Source organism: Neomonachus schauinslandi, chromosome X (genome assembly GCF_002201575.2).
Source record: "Neomonachus schauinslandi chromosome X, ASM220157v2, whole genome shotgun sequence".
In the NCBI taxonomy this organism is placed as follows: domain Eukaryota; kingdom Metazoa; phylum Chordata; class Mammalia; order Carnivora; family Phocidae; genus Neomonachus; species Neomonachus schauinslandi.
In genome coordinates this window covers 2,546,694-2,574,228 of record NC_058419.1, presented here as the reverse complement: position 1 = coordinate 2,574,228, position 27,535 = coordinate 2,546,694, and the positions used below count along the sequence as shown (strand labels likewise).

General features: G+C 37.5%; 1 protein-coding gene across 1 annotated transcript in view; it reads right to left on the bottom strand.

The window, feature by feature from the left end:
* GABRA3 (gamma-aminobutyric acid type A receptor subunit alpha3) overlaps positions 1 to 27,535 on the bottom strand; it is a 349,455-nt gene that overhangs the window by 177,183 nt on the left and 144,737 nt on the right. Inside the window, exon 3 of the mRNA XM_021683536.1 lies at positions 9,827 to 9,948. Within this exon, the coding sequence (XP_021539211.1) occupies positions 9,827 to 9,948 (122 nt within the window). The remainder of the gene's footprint in view (positions 1 to 9,826; positions 9,949 to 27,535) is intronic.

Sequence of the window (27,535 nt, the reverse complement as noted above, 5' to 3'; positions counted from 1 at the left end):
TTTTTTTTTCTTTCAGCACTTTGAATACATCATGCCAGTGACTCTAATTTGGGTAAGGCACTGCTGAGAGTACTGTGGCCTCAAGTGTCCTTGATCTGGCTTGTGGGGCAGTGATCCATGCTGGAAAGTGTGAGCTGAGGAAACTTGGGGCTGCTACCAATACCCCTCCACCAAGCATTTGGTAATTAAAGTGGGATTGTCCCTCAGAGAAAAGTATGCCACTGTTCTCACCCTTAGAATCAGAGCCATGACTCAGAGATTTTGCCCTATTGAGTCTTGCTCATATATTTATTATTTATATCACTATTTTTAGCTCTTCTTTTTTTCTAGTTTCTTAAGTAAAGGCTTGGGGCATTAATTTAAGGTTAATCTTTTCTGATATAGCCATCTAGTGTTATGTTTTGCTCTTAGCACTGCTTTATATCACATTTTTTGTTTTGTTCAATTGAAAAAGTTTTACATTGGGATGGGGTGGCTGGGTGATAGACATTGGGGAGGGTATGTGCTATGGTGAGCGCTGTGAATTGTGTAAGACTGTTGAATCACAGAAATGTACCTCTGAAACAAATAATACATTATATGTTAAAAAAAAAAAAGAAGATGATAGCAGGAAGGGAAGAATGAAGGGGGGGAAATTGGAGGAGGAGATGAACCATGAGAGACTATGGACTCTGAGAAACAAACTGAGGGTTCTAGAGGGGAGGGGCATGGGGGGATGGGTTAGCCTGGTGATGGGTATTAAAGAGGGCATGTACTGCATGGATCATTGGGTGTTATACGCAAACAATGAATCATGGAACACTACATCAAAAACTAATGATGTAATGTATGTTGATTAACATAACATAATTAAAAAAAAGAAAAAGTTTTACTTTTTAAGTTCTTTGACTCGTGATTTATTTAGGAGTGTATTTCTTCGTTCTCAAATACATTGAGATTTTCAAGATATATTTCTATTTTTAATTTCCAATTTTATTCCATTGTGGCCAGAGAACATACTTTATACGTTATAAGTTCTTTTAATCTTTTTTATGACAAAGAATATGGTATATTTTGGTAAATGTTGTAAGTATACTTGAAAAGTATATGTATTCTGCTTTTGTTGGATGGAGTGTTCTATAAATGCCAGTCAAGACAAGTTGGTTGATACTGTGGCTCCTGTTTCTGCTACTTCTACCTATTTTCTATCTACTGTTGTATTGCTTATTGAGGACTGTTGAAATCACTATAATTAGAGATAACTTTTTCTGATTTCATTTCTCAATCTTTGCTTCATGTGTTTAGATGCTCTGTGACGAGGTGCAGAAATATTTAGGATTGTTATGTACTCTTAATGAATTGAACCCTTCATTATGAAAAGGCCCTCTTTATTGCTAGCAATATTTTTTGCTCTAATATGTCCTATTAGATATTAAAATAGCTGTTCCAACCTTCTTTTGATTAGTGATGGCATGATGCACCATTTTCCATCCTTTTATTTTTAACTTATTTACGGCTTTATATTTAAGGTGGGTTTCTCTCAGTAAGTAATTTTGCATCTTGCTTTAGAAAATAATCCAATTTCACCATCTCTGCCTTTTAAAATGGATGTTTGAATTATCTATATTTAATGTGATGATTGATATGGTTGCTATTGCTTTTCTATTTGTTTTATCTATTTTTGTTACATTTTCTTCTTTTTCTGCCTTCCTATCAATTATTTTTATTATTCTATTTTTATAACATTTCTTGCTTTATTAGCTATAATTTTTCTTTAAGTTCTACAGCACACATCTTTATCACAATCTGCCTACAAGTAATATTGTATCATGTCATGTGCAGTATAAAAAACTTTCAACAGTATATTTCCATTTCATCTTCTCCTGGCCTCTGTGCTATTGTTGTCATACATCTTCCTCATATATATATTTCAGGCCACACAATATGCTGTTATTATTTTTGCTTTAAGTAGTCATTTATCATTTACAGATATTTGGAAAAAAATATTTTATATTTACCCACATAGTTTTTATTTGTGTTGCTCTTCCTTCCTTTGTATAAATCCATATTTCTATCTAGCATTATTTTCCTTCTGCCTGACGCACTTCCATTTACATGTCTTGCAGTACACATCAGTTGGTGAATTTTTCAGCTTCTATGAGTCTGAAAAAGTGTTTATTGTGCCTATATTTTTAAAATATATTATCTCTGGTTACATAATTCTACATTGACAGGTTTTCTCCAGTACTTCAAAGCTGTTGCTAACTACATTCTTGCTTGCTTATTTCTGACAAGAAGCCTGCTGTCCTTCTAAAATTTTCCCTCTGAACATAATGTTTTGTTTTAGTTTGCTTTTAAGATTTTACCTTTATCTGAAGGGGAACAAAAATGTATTTGAAGAAAAAAATGATAAAAACATTCTAAATTTGATGACAATTATAATTCCACAAAGAAACTCAACAAATAAGAAATATTAATAAAATTACACAAAGGGATATAATCAAATTATTTAGAACTAGTGATAAAGGTAAATATGGTCTCTGTCACTCTATGTTAGTCAATAGCAAAAAACTCCACCCATATTTTTCATGGGTAGTCAAGCTCTGCATGTCTACAACCAGTTAATTTCCACCTCTTCCCCTACCTTATATGTTCCAACCACAACTCCAAAAGAAATAGAATAAAAACAAATATCCTGTTCCTCTTCCAATGTTCCCTGTTTTAGAAAATAGCACCAGGAAGGGAGTTAAGATGGGGGACCCTGGGCTTGACTCATTCCATCAAACACAGCCAGATCAACAACAAATCATTTTGAATACTTAGGAAATCAAGCTGAGGATTAAGAGAACAATTTGCACAATTAGAGGGAGAGAACATGGCAGGTAAGAGGTGCAGAGATGTGAACTGGGGGAGAGAAAAATCCATGGTGCTGTGGAGGACAGGGCACAGAGAAAGAGAGAGGGGGAGAGAGAGCAGTGCCTCAGGTCATGCAAGTAAAACACTCCCCACAAAACCACTGACTGGGGAATGGAAAAGATCACGAGTTTTTACAAACAATGGAGCTCAACTTCTGAGGTTTTAGAAGTCCATGCCATTCGTCAGAGTCAAGCTGGGTGGGCAGGAGTGCTTCTGGGGAAAAGGAGGGCAGAGGCCCAGGAGCGGACAGTGGACAGCATGGTATTGAGATCCCCTAGGTCACACTGGGAGAGAATGTTTCCCTTCCTAGAGTATATTTGGAAGAGGCTATATCGCCTCTCCAAGGACAAAAGACTCGCCAGGCACCATTGAACGGCTGTTCATCAGCAAGGGCCAGAAGCACATGCAGAGGGCAGATAACCTGGTCATAGCTTTTTATTGTGCTTCACCATAAACTACAAGAACCTGTGTGACCATGCAATTGCTCTTTTGGGACCAAACAGCACCAGATACAGTGCTGTGAGGCTTTCCTCTAGAGGAGAGGAGCAGGTCTGCATCTTGCCAGGTCTTTTAAGATTTGAAGTTTTGAATCCCAGCCACATGCCAGAGATAAAACACAGGAGAATTATGGAGCCAGGGATCCTGATGGCATGGACATAGACAGGTTGAGGGTAAGGATCTGATAGAAGCCTGGGACACAAGAGAGGAGATGGTTCACTTTTCTGTAGGGCTTCCTGAGCAATGGTGGGCACGAGCTTCCCTCCCTGGGGACAAGAGAGTGGGGTGATGTCACCTTCCCCACACACACTAGAACAGTGGGACTTCATGGAACAACACAGCACTCCCAGTTGGGGGTGGAGCCATTTACACCAAACCCCACCCCCTGCACCCTACAGGGGCATCTTTAGTAGGGCAGGTCTGACTGTGAGCCAGTACAGCAGGCCCCTACCCCAGAGGACCAGCACAGGCCGCCCCCACATGCACCAAGTCTACTGATCATAGAATGCTTCAAAGCATCAGCTTCAGTTCTGGTGGAAATAGGACCAGGCTTTCCCCCCCCCTTTGGAATCAGGTTTATAATTTTTGGCTTCTTTGTTTGTTTCCTTTTTCTCTTTTTCTAGATCAGGCTTCTTTTTTCTTTTTCTTTAGAATCAGGCTTATAGTTTTCTTTTTTGTCTGTTTCTTTGTTTTTCTTACTCTTTTTCCTTTTCTCATTTTTGGGTCAGGCTTTTTTTTTTTTTAACCAGGCTTATTTTAACAAACAAATCAAAGCACATCTAGTTAAAGGTCCAAACACTCTCCACTGCAAGCAAGGAAGAACTCTGCAGAGGATTGACTTGTGGGAAAGAGCAGCCAAAACCCAACAGCTGAATGCACACAGCATACACCAGAAACACTTCCTGAATTGCCAGGCCCTGGACAGTGTATTATCCCTTATTAATATAGCATTACTCTCAGGAACAGGAAACATATCAAGCTTTCATAACATGCAAAAGACAAAAACCTAGACAAAATGACAAGACAAAATGACAAGACAAAAGAAAGATCAAGAAGAAACCACAGCCAGGGATTTATTCAAAACAGATAGAAGCAATATATCTGAACAAGAATTTAGAAAAACTGTCATAAGAACACTAGCTGCACTTGAAAAAAAAAAAAAAAAACATAGAACACACCAGAGAAACCCTCACTACAGACACAGAAGACCTAAAAACTAGTCAGGGTGAACTAAAAAATGCTATAATTGAGATACAAAATCAACTGGATGTAATCACAAAGAGGATGGAAGAAGCAAAGGAATGAACTGGTGGTATAGAAGATAAAATTATGGAAAATACTGAAGCTAAAAAGAAGAGGGAAAGAAAACTATTAGATCACAAACATAGACTTAAGGAACAAGCAAATCCATAGAATGCAATAATATCCATATCATAGGAGTCCCAGAAGAAGAAAAGCAGGTAAAGGGGGAAGAAGGTTTATTTGAACAAATTATAGCTGAAGCTTCCTAATCTGGGGAAAGAAACAGGCATTCAAGTCCAGGAGGTACAGAGAACTCCCCTCAAAATCAACAAAAACAGGTCAACACCAAGACATATCATAGTGAAACTTGCAAAATACAAAGATAAAAAGAAAATTCTGAAAGCAGCTAGTGACAAAAATTCCTTAACTTACAAGGGTAAAGACATAAGTTTATCAGTAGACCTGTCCACAGAAACATGACAGGCCAGAAGAAAGCGGCAATGGTATATTCAACATGCTAAATGGGAAAAATATGCAGCCAAGAATACTTTATCTAGCAAGACTGTCATTCAGAATAGGACAGATAAAGAGATTACCTGACAAGCAAAAACTAAAGGAATTCATGAACACTAACTAGCACTGCTAGAAATATTAAAGGGAACACTTTGAGCAAAAAAAGACCAAAAGCAACAGTGACTAGAAAGGAACAGAGACAATCTACAGGAACAATGACTTTACAGGTAATACAATGGCACTAAATTCGTATCTATCAATAAATACTCTGAATGTAAATAGACTAAATGCTCCAATCAAAAGACAAAGGGTATTAGAATGGATTAAAAAAAGAAAACAAGACCTATCTTTATGCTGCCTACAAGAGATTCATTTTAGACCTAAAGACACCTGCAGATTGAAAGGGAAGGGATAGGGAAGGGTTTATCATGCTAATGGACATCAAAAGAAAGCTGGGGTAGTAAACCTTATATCAGACAAACTAGATTTTAAACTAAAGACTGTAATAAGAGATGAAGAAGCATACTACATCATAATAAAGGGGTCTATCCAACAAGAAGATCCAACAGTTGTAAATATTTATGCTCCCAAGTTGGGGGCACCCAAATATATAAATCAACTAATAACAAACTTAAAAAAACTCATTGATAATAATACAATAATAGTAGGGGACTTTAAAACCCCATTTATAGCAATAGATCATCTATGCCAAAAATCAACAAGAAAACAATGGCTTTGAATGACCCACTGGATCAGATGGACTTAACAGATATATTCAGAACATTTCATCCTAAAGCAGCAGAATATGCATTCTTCTCGAGTGCACATGGAACATTCTCCAGAACAGATCACATACTGGGTCACAAATCAGCCTTCAACAAGTACAAAAAGATCATACCATGCATATTTTCAGATCACAACACTATGAAACTTGAAGTCAACCAAACGAAAAATTCTGGGAAGACCAAAAGTACAGGGAGGTTGAAGAACATCCTACTAAAGAATGAATGGGTCAACCAGGAAATTAAAGAGGAAATTTTTAAAAATATATGGAAGCAAAAGAAAATGAAAACACGACAATCCAAAACCTTTAGGATGCAACAAAGGTGGTCATAAGAGGGAATTATATAGTGTTGCAGGCCTTCCTCAAGAAACAAGAAAAGTCCCAAATACACAACCTAATTTTACACTTAAAGGAGCCGAAAAAGAACTACAAATAAAGCCTAAAACCGGCAGAAGAAAGGAAATAATAAAGATTAGAGCAGAAATAAATGATATATAAATAAAAAAAAAAACAGTAGCACAGATCAATGAAACTAGGACCTGGTTCTTCGAAAGAATTAACAAAATTGCTAATTTTCATTGATAAACCACTAGCCAGACTCATCAAAAAGAGAAAGGACTCAAATAAATAAAATCATGAATGAAAGAGAGATCATAACCAACACCACAGAAATACAATTATAAGAGAATATTAAGAAAAAATTATATGCCAACAAATTGGGCATTCTGAAGAAATGGATAAATTCCTAGAAACACATAAACTACCAAAACTGACTAAAATTAAGAAGACAGGGAACAACAAATGTTGGTGAGGATGTAGAGAAAGGGGAACCCTCTTACACTGTTGGTGGGAATGCAAGTTGGTACAGCCAGTCTGGAAAACAGTATGGAGGTTCCCCACGAAGTTAAAAATAGAGCTACCCTATGACCCAGCAATTGCATTACTGGGTATTTACCCCAAAGATACAGATGCAGTGAAATGAAGGGGCACCTGCACCCCAATGTCCAGAGCAGCAATGTCTACAATAGCCAAACTGTGGAAGGAGCCGAGATGTCCTTCAACAGATGAATGGATAAAGATGATGTGGTTCATATATACAATGGAATATTACTCAGCCATCAGAAAGGATGAATACCTACTATTTACAATGACATGGATGGAACTGGAGGGGATTATGCTAAGTGAAATAAGTCAATCAGAGAAAGACAATTATCATATGGTTTTACTCATATGTGGAATATAAGGAATAGTGCAGAGGATCATAGGGGAAGGGAGGGAAAACTGAATGGGAAGAAATCAGAGAGCGAGACAAACCATGAGAGACTCTGGACTCTGGGAAACAAACTGAGGGTTGCTGAAGGGGAGGTGAGTGGGGGATGGGGCAACTGGGGGATGGGCATTAAAGATGGCTCGTGATGTGATGAGCACTGGGTTTTATAAGCAACTGATGAATTATTGAACATTACATCTGAAACTAATGATGTTAGTTTCATTAACATTAGTTTCAACTAATATGTTGGCTAATTGAATTTAAATTAAAAAAAAAAACTACCAAAAATGAAACAGGAAAAAAAAAACAGAAAATTTGAACAGACCCATAATCAGCAAAGAAATTGAAGCAATAATCAAAAATCTCCCAACAAACAAGAGTCCAGGGCCATATGGCTTCCCAGGGGAATTCTACCGAACATTTAAAGAAGAGTTAATACCTATTCTTCTGAAAGTGTTTTAAAAATTAGAAATGGAAGGAAAACTCCTTCAATGAGGTCAGCATTATTTTGATCCCTAAACCAGACAAAAACCCACTAAAAAAGAAAATTACAGGCCAATATCCCTGATGAATATGGAAGCAAAAATTCTCACCAAGATACTAGCTAATCCAATCCAACAGTATATTAAAATAATTATTCACCACTATCAAGTGGGATTTATTCCTGTGCTGCAGGTGTGGCTCAGTATCTGCAAATCAATTAACATGATACACCACATTAACAAAGACAAGAACCATATGATCCTCCCAGTAGATGCAGAAAAGGCATTTGACAAAATACAGCATCCGTTTTTGATAAAAACGCTCAACAAATAGGGATAGAAAGAACATACCTCAACATCATAAAGGCCATATATGAAAGACCCACAACAAATATCATCTTCAATGGGAAAAAAACTGAGAGCCTTTCACCTACAATCAGGAACAAGACAAGGATGTCCACTCTTACTATTACTATTTAAAATAGTACTGGAAGTCTTAGCCTCAGCAATCAGACAACAAAAAGAAATAAAAGGCTTCCAAATCAGCAAGGAAGAAGTCAAATTTTCACTCTTTGTAGACGACACAATACTCTCTGTGGAAAACCCAAAAGACTCCATCAAAAAATTGCTAGAATACATGAATTCAGCAAAGTTGCAGGATACAAAATCAATGTGCAGAAATCTGTTGCATTTCTATGCACTAACAACAAAGCAGCAGAAAAAGAAATCAAGGAATCGATCCCATTTGCAATGGCACCAAAAACAATAAGATACGTAGGAATAAACCCAACCAAAGAGTTAAGAGATCTGTACACTGAAAACTAATGAACACTTATGAAAGGAATTGAAGAGGACACAAAGAAATAGAAAAACATTCCATGCTCATAGGGTAGAACAACAAACATTGTTAAAATGTCTATACTACCCAAAGCAATCTACACATTTAATGCAATCCCTATGAAAATACCACCAGCATTTTTCACAGAGCTAGAACAAAACATCCTAAAATTTGTATGGAACCATGAAAGACCTGGAATAGCCAAAACAATTCTGAAAAAGAAAAACAAAACTGGAGGCATCATGATTCCAGATTTCAAGCTATATTACAAAGCTATAGTCATCAAGATAGTATGCTACTGGCACAAAAACAGACACATAGATCAATGGAACAGAACAGACAACCCAGAAATGGACCCACAACTATATGGTCAACTAATCTTTGACAAAGCAGGAAAGACTATCCAATGGAAAAAAGACAGTGTCTTCAACAAATGGTGGTGGGAAAACTGGACAGCAACATGCAGAAGAACAAAACTGAACCATTTTCTTACACCATACACTGAAATAAACTCAAAATGGATAAAAGACCTAAATGTGAGACAGGAAACCATTAAAATCCTAGAGGAGAACAAAGGCAGCAATCTCTTTGACTTTGGCTGTAGCAACTTCTTACTAGACACATCACCGGAGGCAAGGGAAACAAAAGCAAAAATGAACTATTGGGACTTCATCAAGATAAAAGGCTTTGCACAGTGAAGGATTAGTTTTGTAAATTACTTTGTTCTAAGAAAATGCACATTGAAGTATTTAGGGACAAAGGGGTATGATATCGGCAACTAGTTCTCAAATGGTTCAGGAAAAAAATTAAATTCAGACATCTGCATACTTGCCATTTCAGTGCAGCCCATCATATATTATAATGCATTTATCTCATTGTGATCATATTGCTGATCATACTAAACTAATGGCCAACTAAGATCTCACCTAGCCAGCAGGTTGTTCCTCACTGGAATTTCAGGCTGATATGTGCTCAGGGTTTTGACAACAAAAGCATGCTTCCCAGATATGCCTGGGCCACACCTCCTGTTCAGGCAGGGATTGGTATTTTGTTACCAGAAATGGGCTTGGCCAAATTTTGTGGTATAATACCCTATAAGCATTTAGCTAAGTAAAATTCAGAATTTTCCAAAACCATACCAGGGAGATTGACCATAAAATGAAGGGTTAGAACTAATTTCTAGTGCTCAGAAGGATGAAACCCAACTTTGCACTAAATTCACTGGTCAATAGAGTGTTGAAGGTACCTTAAGAATCTTTTTAGATGACAATAACCAAGAAAATGATCTTAAAATAGTAACTGACCTCCAAGCCCAGGTCGTAGTCGGTTATCATAGCCATCCAGAAGACGGTCTAAAATTCTGGTGAATATGGTGATGTTGTCCGTGCTGTCATCAGGAATATCTGGGGCGTGCTTAGGAGAGAGTCTGAGACAGTGGAAGAAAAAGAGATAAAAAATAATATTCTTCATATGAAACAATTACATGTGTAATTACTTTAAGAAGACTTCAATCAAAAGAGTGGGCCAAATAAATAGCCCGTTATCTTAACCAAATCAGCACTTCCTATTCATCACAATGATTATCTGTATAAAAGGCAGGTGGTAGTCACTATACTTGAGGCCTTACTCCAGCTTTGTCAAGAGGTTAACCAAACATGCTCCAGCTCCAACCCAGTAGTGAAGAAACACAAGCAGAAATTAACAGAATGTGCCTGTGAACAGTACCCATCATAAAGTTATTCACCAAAGGGCACCTGGGTGGCACAGTCAGTTAAGTGTCCAATTCTTGGTTTCAGCTCAGGTCACAATCTCAGGGTCATGAGATTGAGTCCTGGGTTGGACTCCATGCTCAATGGAGTCTGCTTAGGACTCTCTCTCCTTTGTCCCCCCCCACACAAAATAAATAAATACATCTTTATAAAGAAGTTATTCACCAAATTTTGCTGCATGAATGAACAGTCTACAAAATTAAAAAAGGAAAATTGTGTTACAAAAAACTTATCCCTCTTCTAGCCTAGAGAAGCATAGGTTCACAGAGCAACAGAGCCAGATTGTTGAAGTACATTTAGTCTACCTACCTACCACCCTATGGAGATAGGGTAACAAAACAATAGTACTCTATTAAATGTTAAATCTACCAGGATTCTTAGGAGATTCTCTAATTTTTCTCATTTTATACATGGGGAAATAAGCTCGAAGAGGACACCACCAAATTTGCCCCAATCATATTGCTAGTGAGAGGCTAAAATAGGACTAGAATCCAAGTTTTATAATTTTCTATTGACCCTCAGCTACCTCCTGATTCTCCAGTTTGGATGCCTTCTGTAAGTCTTTCCAAGCACTAGGCACTTTGATAACCACCTATTCAGGTCCAGGCTGACTGATATTTTCACTTTGTGAGGAGGAGCTTGTTGTGGTTTCACAGGACTAAAAATGACACTCTCTGCATAGTTTAGGAGAAAAGAGGGTATAGTGAAACTGATGGCTGTTGCCAAGGATCAAGAAGCATAGTGTAGAATCAATTAATAAATTAGGAGTCAGGAATCCCGGGTTCTACTGCCAGCTGTATTCATGATTTGAAGTAGACCATTAAGCAAGTTACACTATTGTATCTCTATTCTTACCTAGGACCCAGGAGGTTTCCATTAATAGATATAACTGTACCTACCAACCTGTTAGTCAAGTCTATAAAAAACATAAAATAACAGTTGAGAAGGAGTCCTAAGAGAGAGTCAATATGTCTTCCCACAAATATTTATTCTTAGTGGCTACAAAGGTTCCTTTTATGAAAAAGACCCTGAGAAAAGTCTACAGAATAAAAACATCAAAAGTGAACAGTTCTCACTCTAAACTGCCACTCCAGCAGATAACCTTGGAAAAGTCATTTTAGACCTCAATTTCCTTAATTCGTAAGCCTAATTCAATTCACTTAATCATTCAATACATCTTTATTGAGCATCAACTATGTGCCTCTAACTGTTTAGGTATTGTGATAGAGCATAAAAAAGGTAAAACAAGGTGAGTAATCTTCCCCTTGCTTACAGGGTTGCCGAGAGAATCAAATGATAACATAGATATACATGGAAAGAAAAAGGGAACTTGGCTTAAAGAGTCTAGAGACATACATTTGAATTTATTAGTGTGACCTTAGGCAAGTCATATAACACCTCTAGTAATAGCTTTCTCATCTTTAAAATTAAAATAACTTCACAGATAGGTTGTATTAATATTAATAATATATTAAAATTGCCAGGCTTAATGTTTAATATCTGGAAGTATTCACAGTTTGGTTTTTTTTTTTTTTGAAATAGTACTGTATGCACTTGAATGCATTATTCAAATGCAAATAGTAACAAAAAATATTGGCACCCCCATCAGCCAAAAGACATAAAGAAAACTTTGGCCAGAGAGGCACTAGAACCCAGTGAAGAATAGAGATGATTGGCTGGGTTAGTGGACAGAGCACTAGAAGTGATACAGATACCTCACTAGGGAGGGGGAAGAAAGGAGGGAACTATACTGCAGGGCTAACAAACTGACATTAACATGTTGAAGAGATAAATACAGACACCCTTCAGGTGAAGCCCACACTTAGCTCAATCCACCAATATTCTGAATCCACCTTACATAGGCTGTGGAGAGAGAGGCTCAATTGATTTTGTTCACACCACTTACTCATTATCCCTTAACTTTCACTGTGGGGACTCTTAACCCTGGTTAGCTCAATTCAATTTCTGGGATATAGATCTATAAATTGAGTTAAAAACAATTTCCTTGATTGTTTAAAGCAGATAGAAAGGAGAATCCTCACAGAGTTATAGAATAGCTATAAAGGGCTTCAGAGATAATATTCACTCCAGGTGGATTGATAGATGGGAATTCTAAAGCCCCTGAACATAATTTTTTAACTGCCCTGAGTGTTAATGGGAAAGCTAAAATTTGGAACTAGAATTATTGAATATGAGATATACTATATACTATGCCATCTCTCTTACTGAAATACTAACTTCCATGACAATGCATTTCCATTCCTTGCTGATGTGTTGATTATGCTAGCAGCATTCTACACTAATAACTTATAAACTTTTAAGTAAAAAAAAAAAATCAATGCTATTAAATATCACTCCAAAACAACTTTCAATAGGTTTCGCTGTGATTTTGTACTTGGCTACTAATCATTTTTTCTCCTAGTGTGCACTAAATTATTGTATGGAGAGCTGGAAGGTTTAATCTAAAACCCAAGTCAGAATTCTCTCTTCAGTAATTCAACTGCAACAAGATGAAAATTCTGTAGTTTGTTCTAATCCAAAGTAGTTTAGGGGAACAACAAAGACTCATGGTATGTCAGGATTATGGAGAGCCTTAGAGATCATACAATAATTTTTTCCCACTTTACAGATGAAGAACCTAAGACACTGATAAGAGAAAGAAATTGTTCAAAGCCACAGGCTTATTAAGTTGATAAAATTGATGTGCCCATGCCTATTTTGCCTCATATCTGTTATTACCAATTAGATTTAATATTCATAATCCATCATTTAAACATGAAAATAATGTTACTAATATGCTATGTATAGGTAAGGCAAGCTTAGTCATTTTTTAGATCTAAAGATGGAATAGTACTAAGTCCATAGAGAATGAACAGAGTTTTAGTCCTGGCTCTGCCACTAACTGATTGTGTGACTTATTTCCTTACATGTAAAATGGGGATAATAATATCCTATCTTTGAAAGTTTTTGGAAGAAACAAATAAGATAACAAATAAAAATTTGCTTCATAAATGGTAAAGCTCCATAAACACTGAGGTTGTTTCTCTGCCATCCTCACCAGCTTCTGAAAATGTAATGAGACACCTTTGCAAGACAGGCACTTTTTATTTAGTTATTTTTCTGAAGTTTTATCTTGTTCTTTCAGTTGGAGCGTATTCCTCTGTCTCCTCATTTTGCTTGACTTTCTGTGTTAGTGTCCATAAATTAGGTGGAATAGCTACTTCTAAATTTGAAAGAATGTCCTTGGGTAGGGATGTCCCCTTTATAGACTGCATGGGCCTGATGGCTTTGGCTGGCTGGCTGGTGCTCTAGGGGGTGTGGGCTGGGAATCCCAGGACACTCAGAGCTGGGGCCACTTTAGTAGGGTATCTGGAACTGAAGTGGGCATGAACCAGAGGGGAGTCCTGTGGCTCTCCATACATATGGCACCCTGGCAAGACAGCTGAAGTGGGAGTAAGCTGGGTGGAGGGTTTCTCAGGGCATTCCATACAAAGGGCACCCTGGCAAGATGGTTGGAGCTGAAGTGGGCATGGGCCTAAGTGAAATAAGTCAGACAGAGAAAGATAAATATCATATGATTTCACTTATATATGAAATCTAATGAAAAACAAGTGAACAAACAAAAAAACAGAAACAGAAGCATAAATACAGAGAACAAACTGGTGGTTGCAGGGGGGAAAGGGGTGTGGGGATGGAAAAAATAGGTGAAGGGGGTTAAGAGGTACATACTTGCAGTTATAAAATGAATAAGTCATGGGGATAAAAAGTACAGCAGAGGGAATATAATCAATAACATTTTAATAATATTACATGGTGACAAATGGTAACTATACCTATTCTGGTGAGCATAGCTTAATGCATAGAACTGTCAAATCACTATGTTGTACACCTGAAAATAATATAACATTGTATGCCAACTATATTTCAAATTAAAAATGTATAATTAAACCTTCTTAGTCTTTTAAAAAATAATTTCTGTTCAAGGAAATATACCTCAATAAATGTATTAATATAAAAAAAGAAATACAGGCACTTCTATGCTATGGGACAATATTAAAATCATTAAACATCCTGGGATTAAACGCAGCATAGTGGTAGTAACAGCATTATTTCAACTACATTGAGGTCTTAGGTATATTTATGTTGGGGGGGGTGACAGGAGAGGCACAGATGGAGCTGCTGATACAGTTCATACAGCAACCCAAAGAGAAGAGAAATTTACTTCATTAAAAGGATGTCATTGTCCCTAATACTGTATATCTTCTGGGGAAGAACAGATTTTTAAAAATAAAACAAATTTAAGGAGTTAAGATGGTGGAGGAGTAGGGAACCCTAAGTTCATCTGGTCCCTTGAATTCAGCTAGTTATCAAATCATTCTGAACACCTGAAAATCAATTGGAGACCTGAGAAAACAAAAGCTGCAATTCTACAAATAGAAAAGTGACCACTTTTTGGAAGGTAGGAGGTGCAGAGACTTGAATCTGGAGTGCTATGTCAGAGGATACAGCAGAGGGGAAGGAGCCAACTTAAGGAGGCTACTGCAAAGTATTATAAACAACAGAGTGCAAAATTGGAACTTTTAGAAGTCTGCTACAGTGGAGGACATCCATAGCTTAAAGGTGCTCAGGTGGTGAAGTGGGGTGGAATCCCACATATAACAGTGGTCTAAGGTTCCCCAGGGTCACAAGAAGAATTGAGGTGTCTGAGTGCAGCAGAGCTCCCAGAAGTGGGGAAGCCAGCTGAAAACAGTGAGTCTAGGTCCTCTAGACTGTGTCTCTAGACAGGGGCCCAGCAAAAGGCAGAAACATAGTGAGGCTCCCCCCCTCCCCTGGAAGGAACAGCTTGGGTCCATGCCAGAGGAGTCTGGAAAATTTTGAGACTTGAAACTCAGTTGTGTGGCTGAATAAAAATGCTCAGTCACAGGATGGGTGAATACAGTTCAGACAGAAACCAAGGAGACAAGAGTGATTGCCTGCTTTTCTGTGAGGGCTCACTGAAGAGTGGGGGGCACATAGTTTCAACTCCTGGGCTAGACATCAGGGTGCTGCCATTTTCATTCTGCCCATCCAGGCTGAAAACCTTTAAGGAGCAAAACAGCACCACATAGTGGTATCCAGAGCTGCTTACACTGAGTCTGGCCCCCTGGCAAGGGAGGCACATTTCCAGAAGTGCAAGGGCCCCTGAGAATCAGCACAACAGGCCCCTCCCCCAGAAGACCAGCAGGAACAACTGGCTATCCCCATGTTTACTGATCACAGAGAACTGCAAAGCTTCAGCTCTGGAGGAAAACATATAGCATTGTGGCATTTTTTTTTTATTCTTTAGTCTTTCACTTGTATTTTTTTCCAGCTATTTTTTATTTTTTTAATTTTTTATTTTTTATATATACTATTATATAGTATTTATAAATATATATATAGTATATGTAAAATTATATATGTATAAATATGTATATATATGCATATATATACATACATATATACTATACATGTATATTACTTATACATATATATAGTATTTTTGGTTTCCTTTCATTGTATTTTATTTTATTTTGTATGCATATAAGTATTTCTTTCATATTTGGGGATCTAGTTTCTTTTAACAAGCAGACCAAAATACACTCAGAATCTAGTTTTATCTTTTGTTCTGTTTTGTTTCTTGTTTGATTTCTTCTTATTTTCTATTGTTTTTGTTTTCTTCTTTTTTTTTCTGTTGTTGTTGTTATTGCTGTCTTTTCTCTCTTTTCTATTCTTTTCTGGACAAAATGATGAGATGGAGAAATTTGCCCCAAAAGAAAGAACAGGAGGTAGTACTAACTGCCAGGGATTTAATCAATACAGATATAAGTAAGATGTCTGAACTAGAATTTAAAACAACGATTATAAAGACACTAGCTGGGCTTGAAAAGAGCATAGAAGACACTAGAGAATCCCTTACTATAGAAATAAAAGAACTAAAATACAATCAGGCCAAAATTAAAAATGCTATTACTAAGATGCAGTCCCAAATGGAGGCTCAGAAAGCAAGGATAAATGAAGCAAATGAGTCAGTGATATAGAAGATAAAATGATGGAAAATAAGGAAGCTGAAAAGAAGAGAGTGAGGCAACTACTGGATCACAAAGGGAGACTTCAAGAATTCAAATCTGAAAAGTGAAATAATATCTGGAAAATATGGGTTCCAGAAGATGAAGAGAGGGAGAAGGGGGCAGAAGTTTTATTTGAACAAATTATAGCTGAGAACTTGCCTAATCTGGGGAAGGAAACAGGCATTCAAATCCAGGAGGCACAGAGAACCCCCCTCAAAATCAACAAAAAAAGGTCAACACCTCTACATACTGAAGCTTGCAAATTACAGATAGAGAGAAAATACTGAAAGCAGTTTAGGACAAGAGGTCCTTAACCTACAGGGGTAGAAACAAGGCTGGCAGCAGACCAGTCCACAGGGACCTGACTGCCAGAAAGGACAAGCATGATATATTCAATATGCTAAATGGGGAAAATGTGCAGCCAAGAATACTTTATCCAGCAAGGCTGTCATTCAGAGCAGGACAGATAAAGAGTTTCCAGAACAAGGAAAAACTAAGGAATTTGTGCACATTACACCAGCTCTGCAAGAAATATTAAAGGGGACTCTTTGAGGAAAGAGAGAGCTCAAAAGTAACAAAGACCAGAAAGGAACAGAGATAATGTACAAGAACATAACTTTACAGGCAATACAATGGCACTAACTTCCTATCTTTCAATAATTACTCTGAATGTAAATGGACTAAATGGTCCAATCAAAAGGCATAGGGTTTCAGAATAGACTTTAAAAAAAAACAAGATTGATCAATGTGCTGCTTACAAGAGACTCATTTTAGACCCAAAGACACCTACATATTGAAAGTGAGGGGGGGGCGCCTGGGTGGCTCAGTTGGTTAAGCGACTGCCTTCGGCTCAGGTCATGATCCTGGAGTCCCAGGATCGAGTCCCGCATCGGGCTCCCTGCTTGGCAGGGAGTCTGCTTCTCCCTATGACCCTCCCCACTCTCATGTGCTCTCTCTCATTATCTCTCTCTCAAATAAATAAATAAAATCTTTAAAAAAAAAAAAAGAAAGTGAGGGGGTAGAGAACTATTTATTATGCTAATGGACATTAAAAGAAAGCTGGAATAGCAATCCTTATATCAGACAAACTAGATTTTAAATTAAAGACTATAATAAGAGATGAAGAAGGATACTATATCATAACAAAAGGAGTCTATCAAACAAGAAGATCTAGAAATGCAAATATTTATTCCCCTAATGTGGGAGCAGCCAAATATATAAATCAATTAATAACAAAATTAAAGAAACACATTGATAATAATACAGTAATAGTAGGGGACATTACGACCCCATTCACAGCAATAGAACATCTAAGCAGAAGATCAACAATGAAACAAGGGCTTTGAATGACACACTGGATCAGATTAATGTAACAGATATATTTAGAGCATTTCATTCTAAAGCAGCAGAATACAAATTCTTTTCAAGTGCACATGGAACATTCTCCAGATTAGATCACATACTGGGTCACAAATTAGGTCTCAACTGGTACAAAATGATTGAGATAGTCCATACATGTTTTCAGACGACAATACTTTAACACTTGAAGTCAACTACAAGAAAAAATTTGGAAGGACCACAAATACATGGAGGATAAAGAGCATCCTATTAAAGAATGAATGGGTCAATCAGGAAATTAAAGATGAATTAAAAAAATACATGGAAGCAAAAGAAAATGAAAACATGACAGTTCAGAACCTTTGGAATGCATCAAAGGCAGTCCTAAGAGACAAGTATATAGTGATACAGGCCTTCCTCAAGAAATAAGAAAGGTCTCAAATACACAACCTAAACTTACACCTAAAGAATCTGGAAAAAGAACTGCAAATAAAGCCTAAATCCAGCAGGAGAAGAGAAATAATAAAGAATAGAGCAGAAAACAAGAATATAGAAATCAAAAAATCAATAGAACAGATCAAAAAACCTAGGAGCTGCTTCTTTGAAAGAATTAATAAGATTGATAAATCCCTAGACAGATGATTCAAAAAGAAAAAAATAAATAAAATCATGAATGAAAAAGGAGAGATCACAACTAACACCAAAGAAATACAAACAATTATAAGAGACTATTAAGAAAAATTTATATGCCAACAAATTAGGCAATCTGGAAGAAATAGATGCATTCCAAAAACATATAAACTACCAAAACTGAAACAGGATGAAATAGAAAAGCTGAACAGACCCATAACAAGCAAAGAAATTGAATCAGTAATCAAAAATCTCCCAACAAACAAGAGTCCAGGGTCAGATGGCTTCCCAGAAGAATTCTACCAAACATTTAAAGAAGAATTAACACCTATCCTTCTCAAATTGTTCCAAAAAATAGAAATGGAAGGAAAACTTCCAAACTCACTCTATGAGGCCAGCATTACCTTGATCCCAAAACCAGACAAATACTTCAATAAAATGGAGAATTATAATCCAGTATCCCTGATGACCATGAATGCAAAAATTCTCACCAAGACACTAGCTAATCAGTTCCAACAGTACATTAAAAGGATTATTCACCACAACCAAATGGGATTTATTCCTGAGCTGAAGGGGTGGTTCAACATCCACAAATCAATGTGATACACTACATTAATAAAAGAAAGAAGAACCATATGATCCTCTCAATAGAGGCAGAAAAAGCATTTGACAAAATACAACATCCTTTCTCAATAAAACCCCTCCAGCATGTACGGATAGAGGGACCATATCTCAACATCATAAAGGTCATATATGAAAGACCCACAACAAATATGATCCTCAATGGGGAAAAACTGAGACCTTTTTCCCTAAGATCAGGAACATGACAGGGATGTCCACTCTTACCACTGTTGTTCAACATATCACTGGAAGTCCTAGCCTCAGCAATCAGACCACAAAAAGAATAGAAATCATCTAAATCAGCAAAGAAGAAGTGAAACTTTCACTCTTTGCAGACGACATGATACTTTATGTAGAAAACCCAAAAGATTCCACCAAAAAATTGCTAACACTGATACAGGAATTCAGCAAAATCGCAGGATATAAAATCAATGCACAGAAGTAACTTGCATTTCTATACAGTAACAATGAAACAGAAGAACGAGAAATCAAGGAATCAATCCCATTTACAATGGCACCAAAAACCATAAGATACCTAGGAATAAACTTAACCAAAGAGGTAAAGAATCTGTACTCTGAATACTATAGAACACTTATGAAAGAAATTGAGGAAGACACAAAGAAATGGAAAAACATTCCAAACTCATGGATTGCAACAACAAATATTGTTAAAATGTCTATGCTACACAAAGCAATCTACACATTCAATGCAATCCTTATCAAAATACCATCAACATTTTTCACAGAGATGAAACAATCCTAAAATTTGTATGGAACCAGAAAACACCCTGAATAGCTAAAGGAATGTTGAAAAAGAAAATCAAAGCTGGAGGCATCACAATTCTGGACTTCAAGCTGTATTACAAAGATGTAATCATCAAGACAGTATGGTATTGGCACATGCAGACACATAGATCAATGGAAGCTAATAGAGAACCCAGAAATGTGCCCTCAACTCTATGGCCAACTAATCTTTGACAAAGTAAGAAAGAATATCCAATGGAAAAGACAGTCTCTTCAACAAATGCTGTTGGGAAAATTGCACAGCCATATGCAGTAGAATGAAACTGGACCACATTTCTCAAAATGGATCAAAGACCTAAATGTGAGATAGAAATCCATCAAAATCCTAGAGGAGAACACAGAAAGCAACCTCTTTGACTTTGGCTGTAGCAATTTCTTACTAGACAAATCACTGGAGGCAAGGGAATAAAAGCAAAAATGAACTATTGGGACTTCATGAGGATAAAAAGCTTTTGCACATCAAAGGAAATAGTCAACAAAACTAAAAGGCAACCTACAGAATGGGAGAAGATATTCACAAATGACATATTAAACTCAACACCCAAGAAAACAAAAAAATCCAGTCAAGAAAGGAGCAGACGACATGAATAGACACTTTTCCAAAGAAGACATCCAAATGGCCAACAGACACGTGAAAAAATGCTCAACATCACTCAGCATCAGGGAAATACAAATCAAAAGCATGAGATACCATCTCACACCAGTCAGAATGGCTAAAATTAACAACTTAGGAAACAACAGATATTGGTGAGGATACAGAGAAAGGGGAACCGTCTTACACTGTTGGTGGGAATGCAAACTGGTGCAACCACTCTGGAAAACAGTATGGAGGTTCCTCAAGAAGTTAAAAATAAAACTACCATATGACCCAGCAATTGCCCTACTAGGTATTTATCCAAAGGATACAAACATAGTGATTTGAAAGGGCACATGCACCCCAATGTTTATAGCAGCAATGTCCACAATAGCCAAACTATGGAAAGAGCCCAGATGTCCATCAACAGATGAATGGATAAAAAAGAAGTGGTGTATACACACACATACAGTGGAATATTACTCAGCCATCAAAAAGAATGAAATCTTGCCATTTGCAAGGATGTGGATAGAACTAGAGGGTATTATGCTAAGCAAAATAAATCAGTCAGAGAAAGCAAATACCATATGTTTTCACTCATATGTGGAATTTAAGCAACAAAACAGATGAACATAGGGGAAAGGAAGGAAAAGTAAAACAAGATGAAAACAGAGAGGGAGGAAAATCATAAGAGACTTTTAACTATAGGAAACAAACTGAGCATTGCTGGAGGGGAGGTGGGTAGAGGGATGGGGTAACTGGGTGATGGACATTAAGGAGGGTACTTGAAGTAATGAGCACTGGGTGTTGTATGCAACTGATGAATCACTAAATTCTACCTCTGAAACTAATAATACAGTATATGTTAACAAAACTAAACTTAAATATAAACAAATAAAACAAATTCAAAATTACTGTGCAGAAGGTGACATCAGCAAGATAGAGGGCTAGGATGTCCCGAAACTCATCTCCCCCAACAAAACCAGAAGAAAACTAACAAGAACCATAAACAACTCTAAATTAGAGAAAACAACTCAGGGAAAACTCTAGACAACAAAGAACCAGCAAATATCCAAGGAGCTCAAAAATCGAGAATGGCTACATAGAAAACTAAAGGAAGCATATTACCTGTGTCATCCAGTCCCCTAGCCAGGAGCTGCTACACATCTAGAAGAATGCCCTCAGAGGAAGTTCACCACACAGGGAGGAGAGCAGCAGAACCATAGGAAGCCTCACCATTGTGGATATTTGCAGCTTTTGCTATAGATGTCTCCCACAGTCTTCACTGATATTGATCCCAGCTGATGGAGTAGTATTGAGTGCCCCACTCTGCATCTACTCCCCAGGCTGGAGCTGTTGTCAAAGTGAGACTTACCCTCAGGGGCCCCAGTCCCTGCTATGCCCTACTCTCAGAGAACTGGTATCACAATATTTCATCATATATGAAAGTGGAGCTGCCACTGCTCTTAGCTCACCCCTGGCCCCAGGTCAGGGCTTTGTCCCACCATTACCAGGGCAGCCTCCACTGCCCTGAGTCTGCCCCCTGGGTCACAAGTTGTGCTTTGACAGTCATTATTAGGGCCCTGCTGTTGTCTTCCTGATCCCCTCCCACCAGGTTCCACATCTTGGCTCTGGGTTGTCATTACAAAGTGTGCTACTGCTGCCCTGGCCAACCCCCATCTCAGGTCAAGACTCTAAACTGTCATTGCTGAGACAGGCTCTCACTTCTCTGAACCCTACTCCCTGGGTTCTTGGTCATACCTCTGACCCATCATTGCCATGGGTGCTACTACTGACCTGAGCCCCATTCTCCCCACTCCATGGCAGGTTGTGGCTCTGACCAGTTGCTGGGGCCGTGCTGATTCTATACTGAGCTCCACCTGCAAGTCCTAAATCAAGGCTCTGAACCATCCCTACAAGGGTGCTACTGCTGACCTGAGCCCTACCCCTAAGGTTTCAGGTTGGGGGTCTGACCCATTATAGCTAGAACCAGGCTACCATTGTCTTGAGCTTCATCCCTCAGATCCTAGGTCACAGGGCTCCCAACTGGCATTGTCAAGGCTGTGCTGCCACTGTTGTGCCCATCTCCCTGAATCCTTACAGATGGCTTTAACAGACCACCACAAGTTGTGCTACTACTATTCTGTGGCTGCCCATGGAGGCCACAATTGAAACTTTGACCTGCCATCTCCATGTTGTGCTAGTACAGCACCCTGACCCCTGGACCCATGAGACCTGGGTACTGGTTCCATAAGATATCTACATAGGCCCACACCCTAGACACTAGTGCCATAGCTGCAGCAATTGTGCCTTATGCCCCAGGACCCAAGTGCTATGGTAGTTCCACATGACCTGATTTGACAAACATTGGTTCCAATAGTGTTCTGAGGGCTCTGAGTGTCAGGACACCCAACCAGGCACTGGGAAGGATCTTCTTGGCTAGAACCTCCTCCCAGAGGCATAAAAGGAGAGGCGGAAGAATAGGAAGACCCCAGCAGCCTCAGCCTCTGAAGATATAAATAGCCCTACCTGCTACTACTACCTGCAGGGCCCCTGTAGGCTTAGCCACAGAAGACCCCTATAATCTGGCCAATGGCAACCTCAGCCAATGGAATAGCATAGAGACTGTACCACTGTGCCTTCTCGGGAACCAAAGATGCTGGATCCCACCCAGCTGGCACCCTTACAGCCACCTCTAGGTGAAAGTCTTTTATTAATGAAGCCAGTTTGAAAAGACTGGAAGAGGTAACAGCACCATCAAATCCACAGACATCAATGCAAACCCATCAAAAACGTGAAAAAGCAAGGAAATATGACACCACCAAAGGAAAAAAATAATACTCCAGCAATGAGCCCAAAGAAATGGAGATCTGTGAGTTATCTGAAAAAGAATTCAAAATAATGATTTTAAGGAAGCTCAGTGGATTTGGAACACAGACAGACAAATCAATGAACTCAGGAAAATAATACATGAACAAAATGAGAAATTCAACAAAGATCTAGAAATCATAAAAAGAACCAAACAGAAATTCTGGAGATGAAGAATATAATGAATGAAGTAAAAAATGCAATAGATACCTTCAACAGTAAGATTAATCAGGCAGAAGAAAGAATTTTTGAGCTTGAGAACAGGTCTCTTCATATTATCCAGTCAGAAGAGAATAAAGAAATTAGAACGAAAAAGAGTGGAAAAAAACTACACAAACTGTGGGACATAATCAAAAGAAACAATATTTGCATTATGGGAGGAGAGGGGGGAAAGGGACAGAAATTTATTTAAGGAAAAATGGCTGAAAACTTCTCAAATCTGGGGAGAGTTATGGCCATCCAAGTACAGGAAGCTCAAAGATCCTCAAAGAGAATTCAGCTTAAAGAGATCTTCACTGAAACATATTATAATCAAGCTCTCAAAAATCAGTGCAAAGTGAGAATCTTGAAAGCAGCAAAAGAAAAAAGAATCATCACATACAAGTGAACCAAAAATATTTTCCCCAGCAAAGCTGTCATTCGGAAATGAAGGAGAGATGAAAAATGTCCCATATAAAAGTTGAAGGAATTCATAACCACTAGACCTAAATTACAAGAAATGCTAAAGGAAGTTCTTCAAGATGAAAAAAAAATGTGCTAATAAGTAATATGAAAACATACAAAGGTATAAAATTCACTGGTAAAGGTACATATATAAATTCAAAATACTCATAATACATTGGTGGGGTATAAATCACTTTGAAATCTAGCATATAGGTTAATAGATAAAAGTTTTCAAAATAGCTAGAGCTACAATAGTATGTTAATGGATACAAAATATAAAAAGATTAAAATTGGAACATCAACATAAACTGTGGGGGGCAAGTAAATACATAAAAGTTGATTATGTCACTGAAGTTAAGCTGTTATCTGTTTCAAGTAGATAATTATAATATATATTTTGAAAGCCTCCTGGTAACCACAGAGCAAAAACCTATAATAGATACAAAAATGATAAAGAGAAAATAATCAAAGCAAACCACTGCAAAAAATTATCAACTCACAAAGAAAGATAGCAGGATGGGAAGAAAGAAACTAAGGAACAACAAAACAATTAGAAAGTAATTTACAAAATGATTATAGTAAGTCCTTATTTATCAATAATTACTTTAAATATAAATGGTTTAAATTGGACACAAAGAGACTGAATGGATAAAAAATGGATTATCTATATCCTGTATTCAAGAAACTCACTTAAGCATTAAGAACACTCACAGGCTGAAAGTAAAGGGATGCAAAAAAATATTTCAAGGGAATGGAAACCAAAAGAGAGCAGGAGTAGCTATACTTAGATAAGGCAAAATACATTTTAAATCGAAAACTGTAATAATAGAAAAAGTAAGTCCTTATATAATGACAAAAACGTCAATTGGTCAGGAGTATATACCAATTATAAGCACCTACTCACTCAATATTGTAGCACCTAAATATATTAAACAATTGTTAACAGATTTGAAGGGAGAAATAGAAAAGCAATAATAGTAGGGGACTACAATACTCCACTTTCAGCAATGGATACATCATTCAGAAAGAAAATCAATAAAGGAATAATGGATTTGGATGACACTTTAGAACAAGTGTACCTAAAATACATACAGAATATTCCAACTAGCAGCAGCAGAATATACATTCTTGTCAAGCTCACATGGAATATTCTCCAAGATAGATCACATGATAGGTCAGAAAATGTCTCCAAATTTAAGAATATTGAAATTATACCAACTATCTTTTCCAACCACAACAGCATGAAACTAGAAATCAATAACAGGAAGAAAGCTGAAAAATTCAAGTGGAGATTAAACATGTTTCTGAACAACCAATGAGTCAAAGAAGAAATCAAAAGGGAAATAAAAAATAAATATTGAACCAAAGAAAAATGGAAGCATTACATATCAAAATATATGAGATGCTTCAAAAGCAGTTCTAAGAGGAAAATTTATAGTGATAAATGCCTAGATTAGGAAACAAGAAATATCTCAAATACACAACCTCACTTTATACTTCAAGGAATTAGATACCGAAGAACAAACTATGTCCAATGTTAGCAGAAGAAAGGAAATAACAAAGATCAGAGCAAAACAAACTAGAGACCAGAAAAACAATAGAAAAGACCAATGAAACTAAGAGCTCATTCTTTGAAAAGATAGATAAAATTGACAAACCTTTAACCAGATTAAGAAAACAAGAGAGAGGATTCAAATAAATAAAATCAGAAATGGAAGATGAGAGGCAAGGAGTTAAAATTGGTGGAGGAATAGGGGAACCAGAACCCTAAGCTTGTCTTGTCCCTCAAACACAGCTAGATAGTTATTAAATCATTCTGAACACCTGAGAAATCAATCTGAGGTCTGAGAGAACAAAACTGCAAATCTACAAGTAGAAAAGCGACCACATTTTGGAAGGTAGGAGGTGCGGACATTTGACTTGAGGGAGATATAGCTGTGAGTATGGCAACAGGGAGGGAGCCTGCATACAGAGGCTACTGCAAAGTATTATAAGCAGCGGAGCACAAAATCCGAACTTTTAGAAGTCCAATACTGGGGGATGTGCCTAGCTTAAAGGTGCTCAGATAGCAAAGTGGGGCAGAATCCCAATAGTGACAACATGGTTTGAGGATCCCCTGGGTCACAAGAAAAATGGGTGGTGCCAACATGCTGCATTGTTACCAGGCAGAGGAGCGGGGAAGCCAGCTGAGAGCAGAGGGTCTTGGTGCTGGCTTTCTCCACTGTTTTGCTATAAACCATGAACCACTGCACAGTCATGCTACTGCTTTCCTGGGACTGGCTGTAAACAGCAAAAGCATGGCAAGACCCTTTCCCAGAGGGACATGATGGATCCACACCAAGGGAGTCCCTCAAATTTGTAGTTTTGAAACTCAGTCCTGCACCTGAGATTAAAAAAAAAAAGCTCAGACACAGGGAGAGTGAATGCAGGGTTCAGACGGAAACCAGGGACACAAAGAGAGGTGATTGATTGCACTTCTGTGAGCGCTCACTGAAGAGTGGGGGTTTTGAACTTTCAGCTCTGGGACTAGAGAGCTGGGCGCCACCATACTCATCCTACCCAATAGCACTGAATGACTTCAGCGAACAAAAGAGTGCTACATAGTGGAGGCCCAACCCACTTACAGCAAGCCCTGCCCCGCTGTGCCCTGGAGAAACATTTCCCCTGAAAGAAGTCAGCCTGAGAATCAGCCCAGCAGGCCCCTCCACCAGAAGACAAGCACAATTTGCTCCCACCAAGTCTACTGATCATAGAGTGCTGCAAAGATTCAGCTCTAGGGGAAATAGGATCTAGCTTCCTTTTATTTTTAATTATTTATTATTATGATTTGTTCATTTATTTTCTGATTTTTTCAATTCCCTTTAAAATTTATTAATTTAATTTAATATATATATTATGTATTTTTTATTTTTTAATTTTCGTTTTGTTTTTTTACTTGGGGATCTAGATTCTTTTAACAAGCAGACCAAAACATACCCAGGATCTGGGGGGGGGGGGGGGTGGGTTTTGGGGTTTTTTTTTTTTGTTTTTTTGTTTTGCTTTTTAGTTTCTTTGTTCATTTTTTCTTTCTTCCTTTCTCTTCTGGACAAAATGACAAGACAGAAAAATTCACCCCAAAAGAAAAAAACAGGAAGTAGAACTCACCACCAGGGAGTTAATCAATACAGATATAAGTAGTATGCCAGACCTAGAATTTAAAATAACAATTATAAAGATACTATCTGGACTTGAAAAAAGCATAGAAGACACTAGAGAATCCCTTACTGCAGAGATAAAAGAACTAAAATCTAGTCAGGCCAAATTAAAAATGCAAACCCAAAGGAATGCCATGACAACAAGAATGGACAAACTAGAGTAATGAATCAGTGATATAGAAGGTAAAATTGTGGAAAATAATGAAGCTGAAGAGGGAAAGAAAGGTATTGGATCAAGAAAAAAAAAGAGGATTCGAAGAAACAAAATGACAAATGAGAGAGAAGAAATAACAACCAACCAACAACACTGAAGAAATACAAACGTGTCCAGAAAAGAAAGGAAGAATATTATGAAAAATTATATGCCAAAAAATTGGACAAACTAGAAGAAATGAATAAATTCCTAGAAAAATATATCCTAGCAAAACTTAAGCAGGAAGAAATTGAAAATTTGAACAGAATG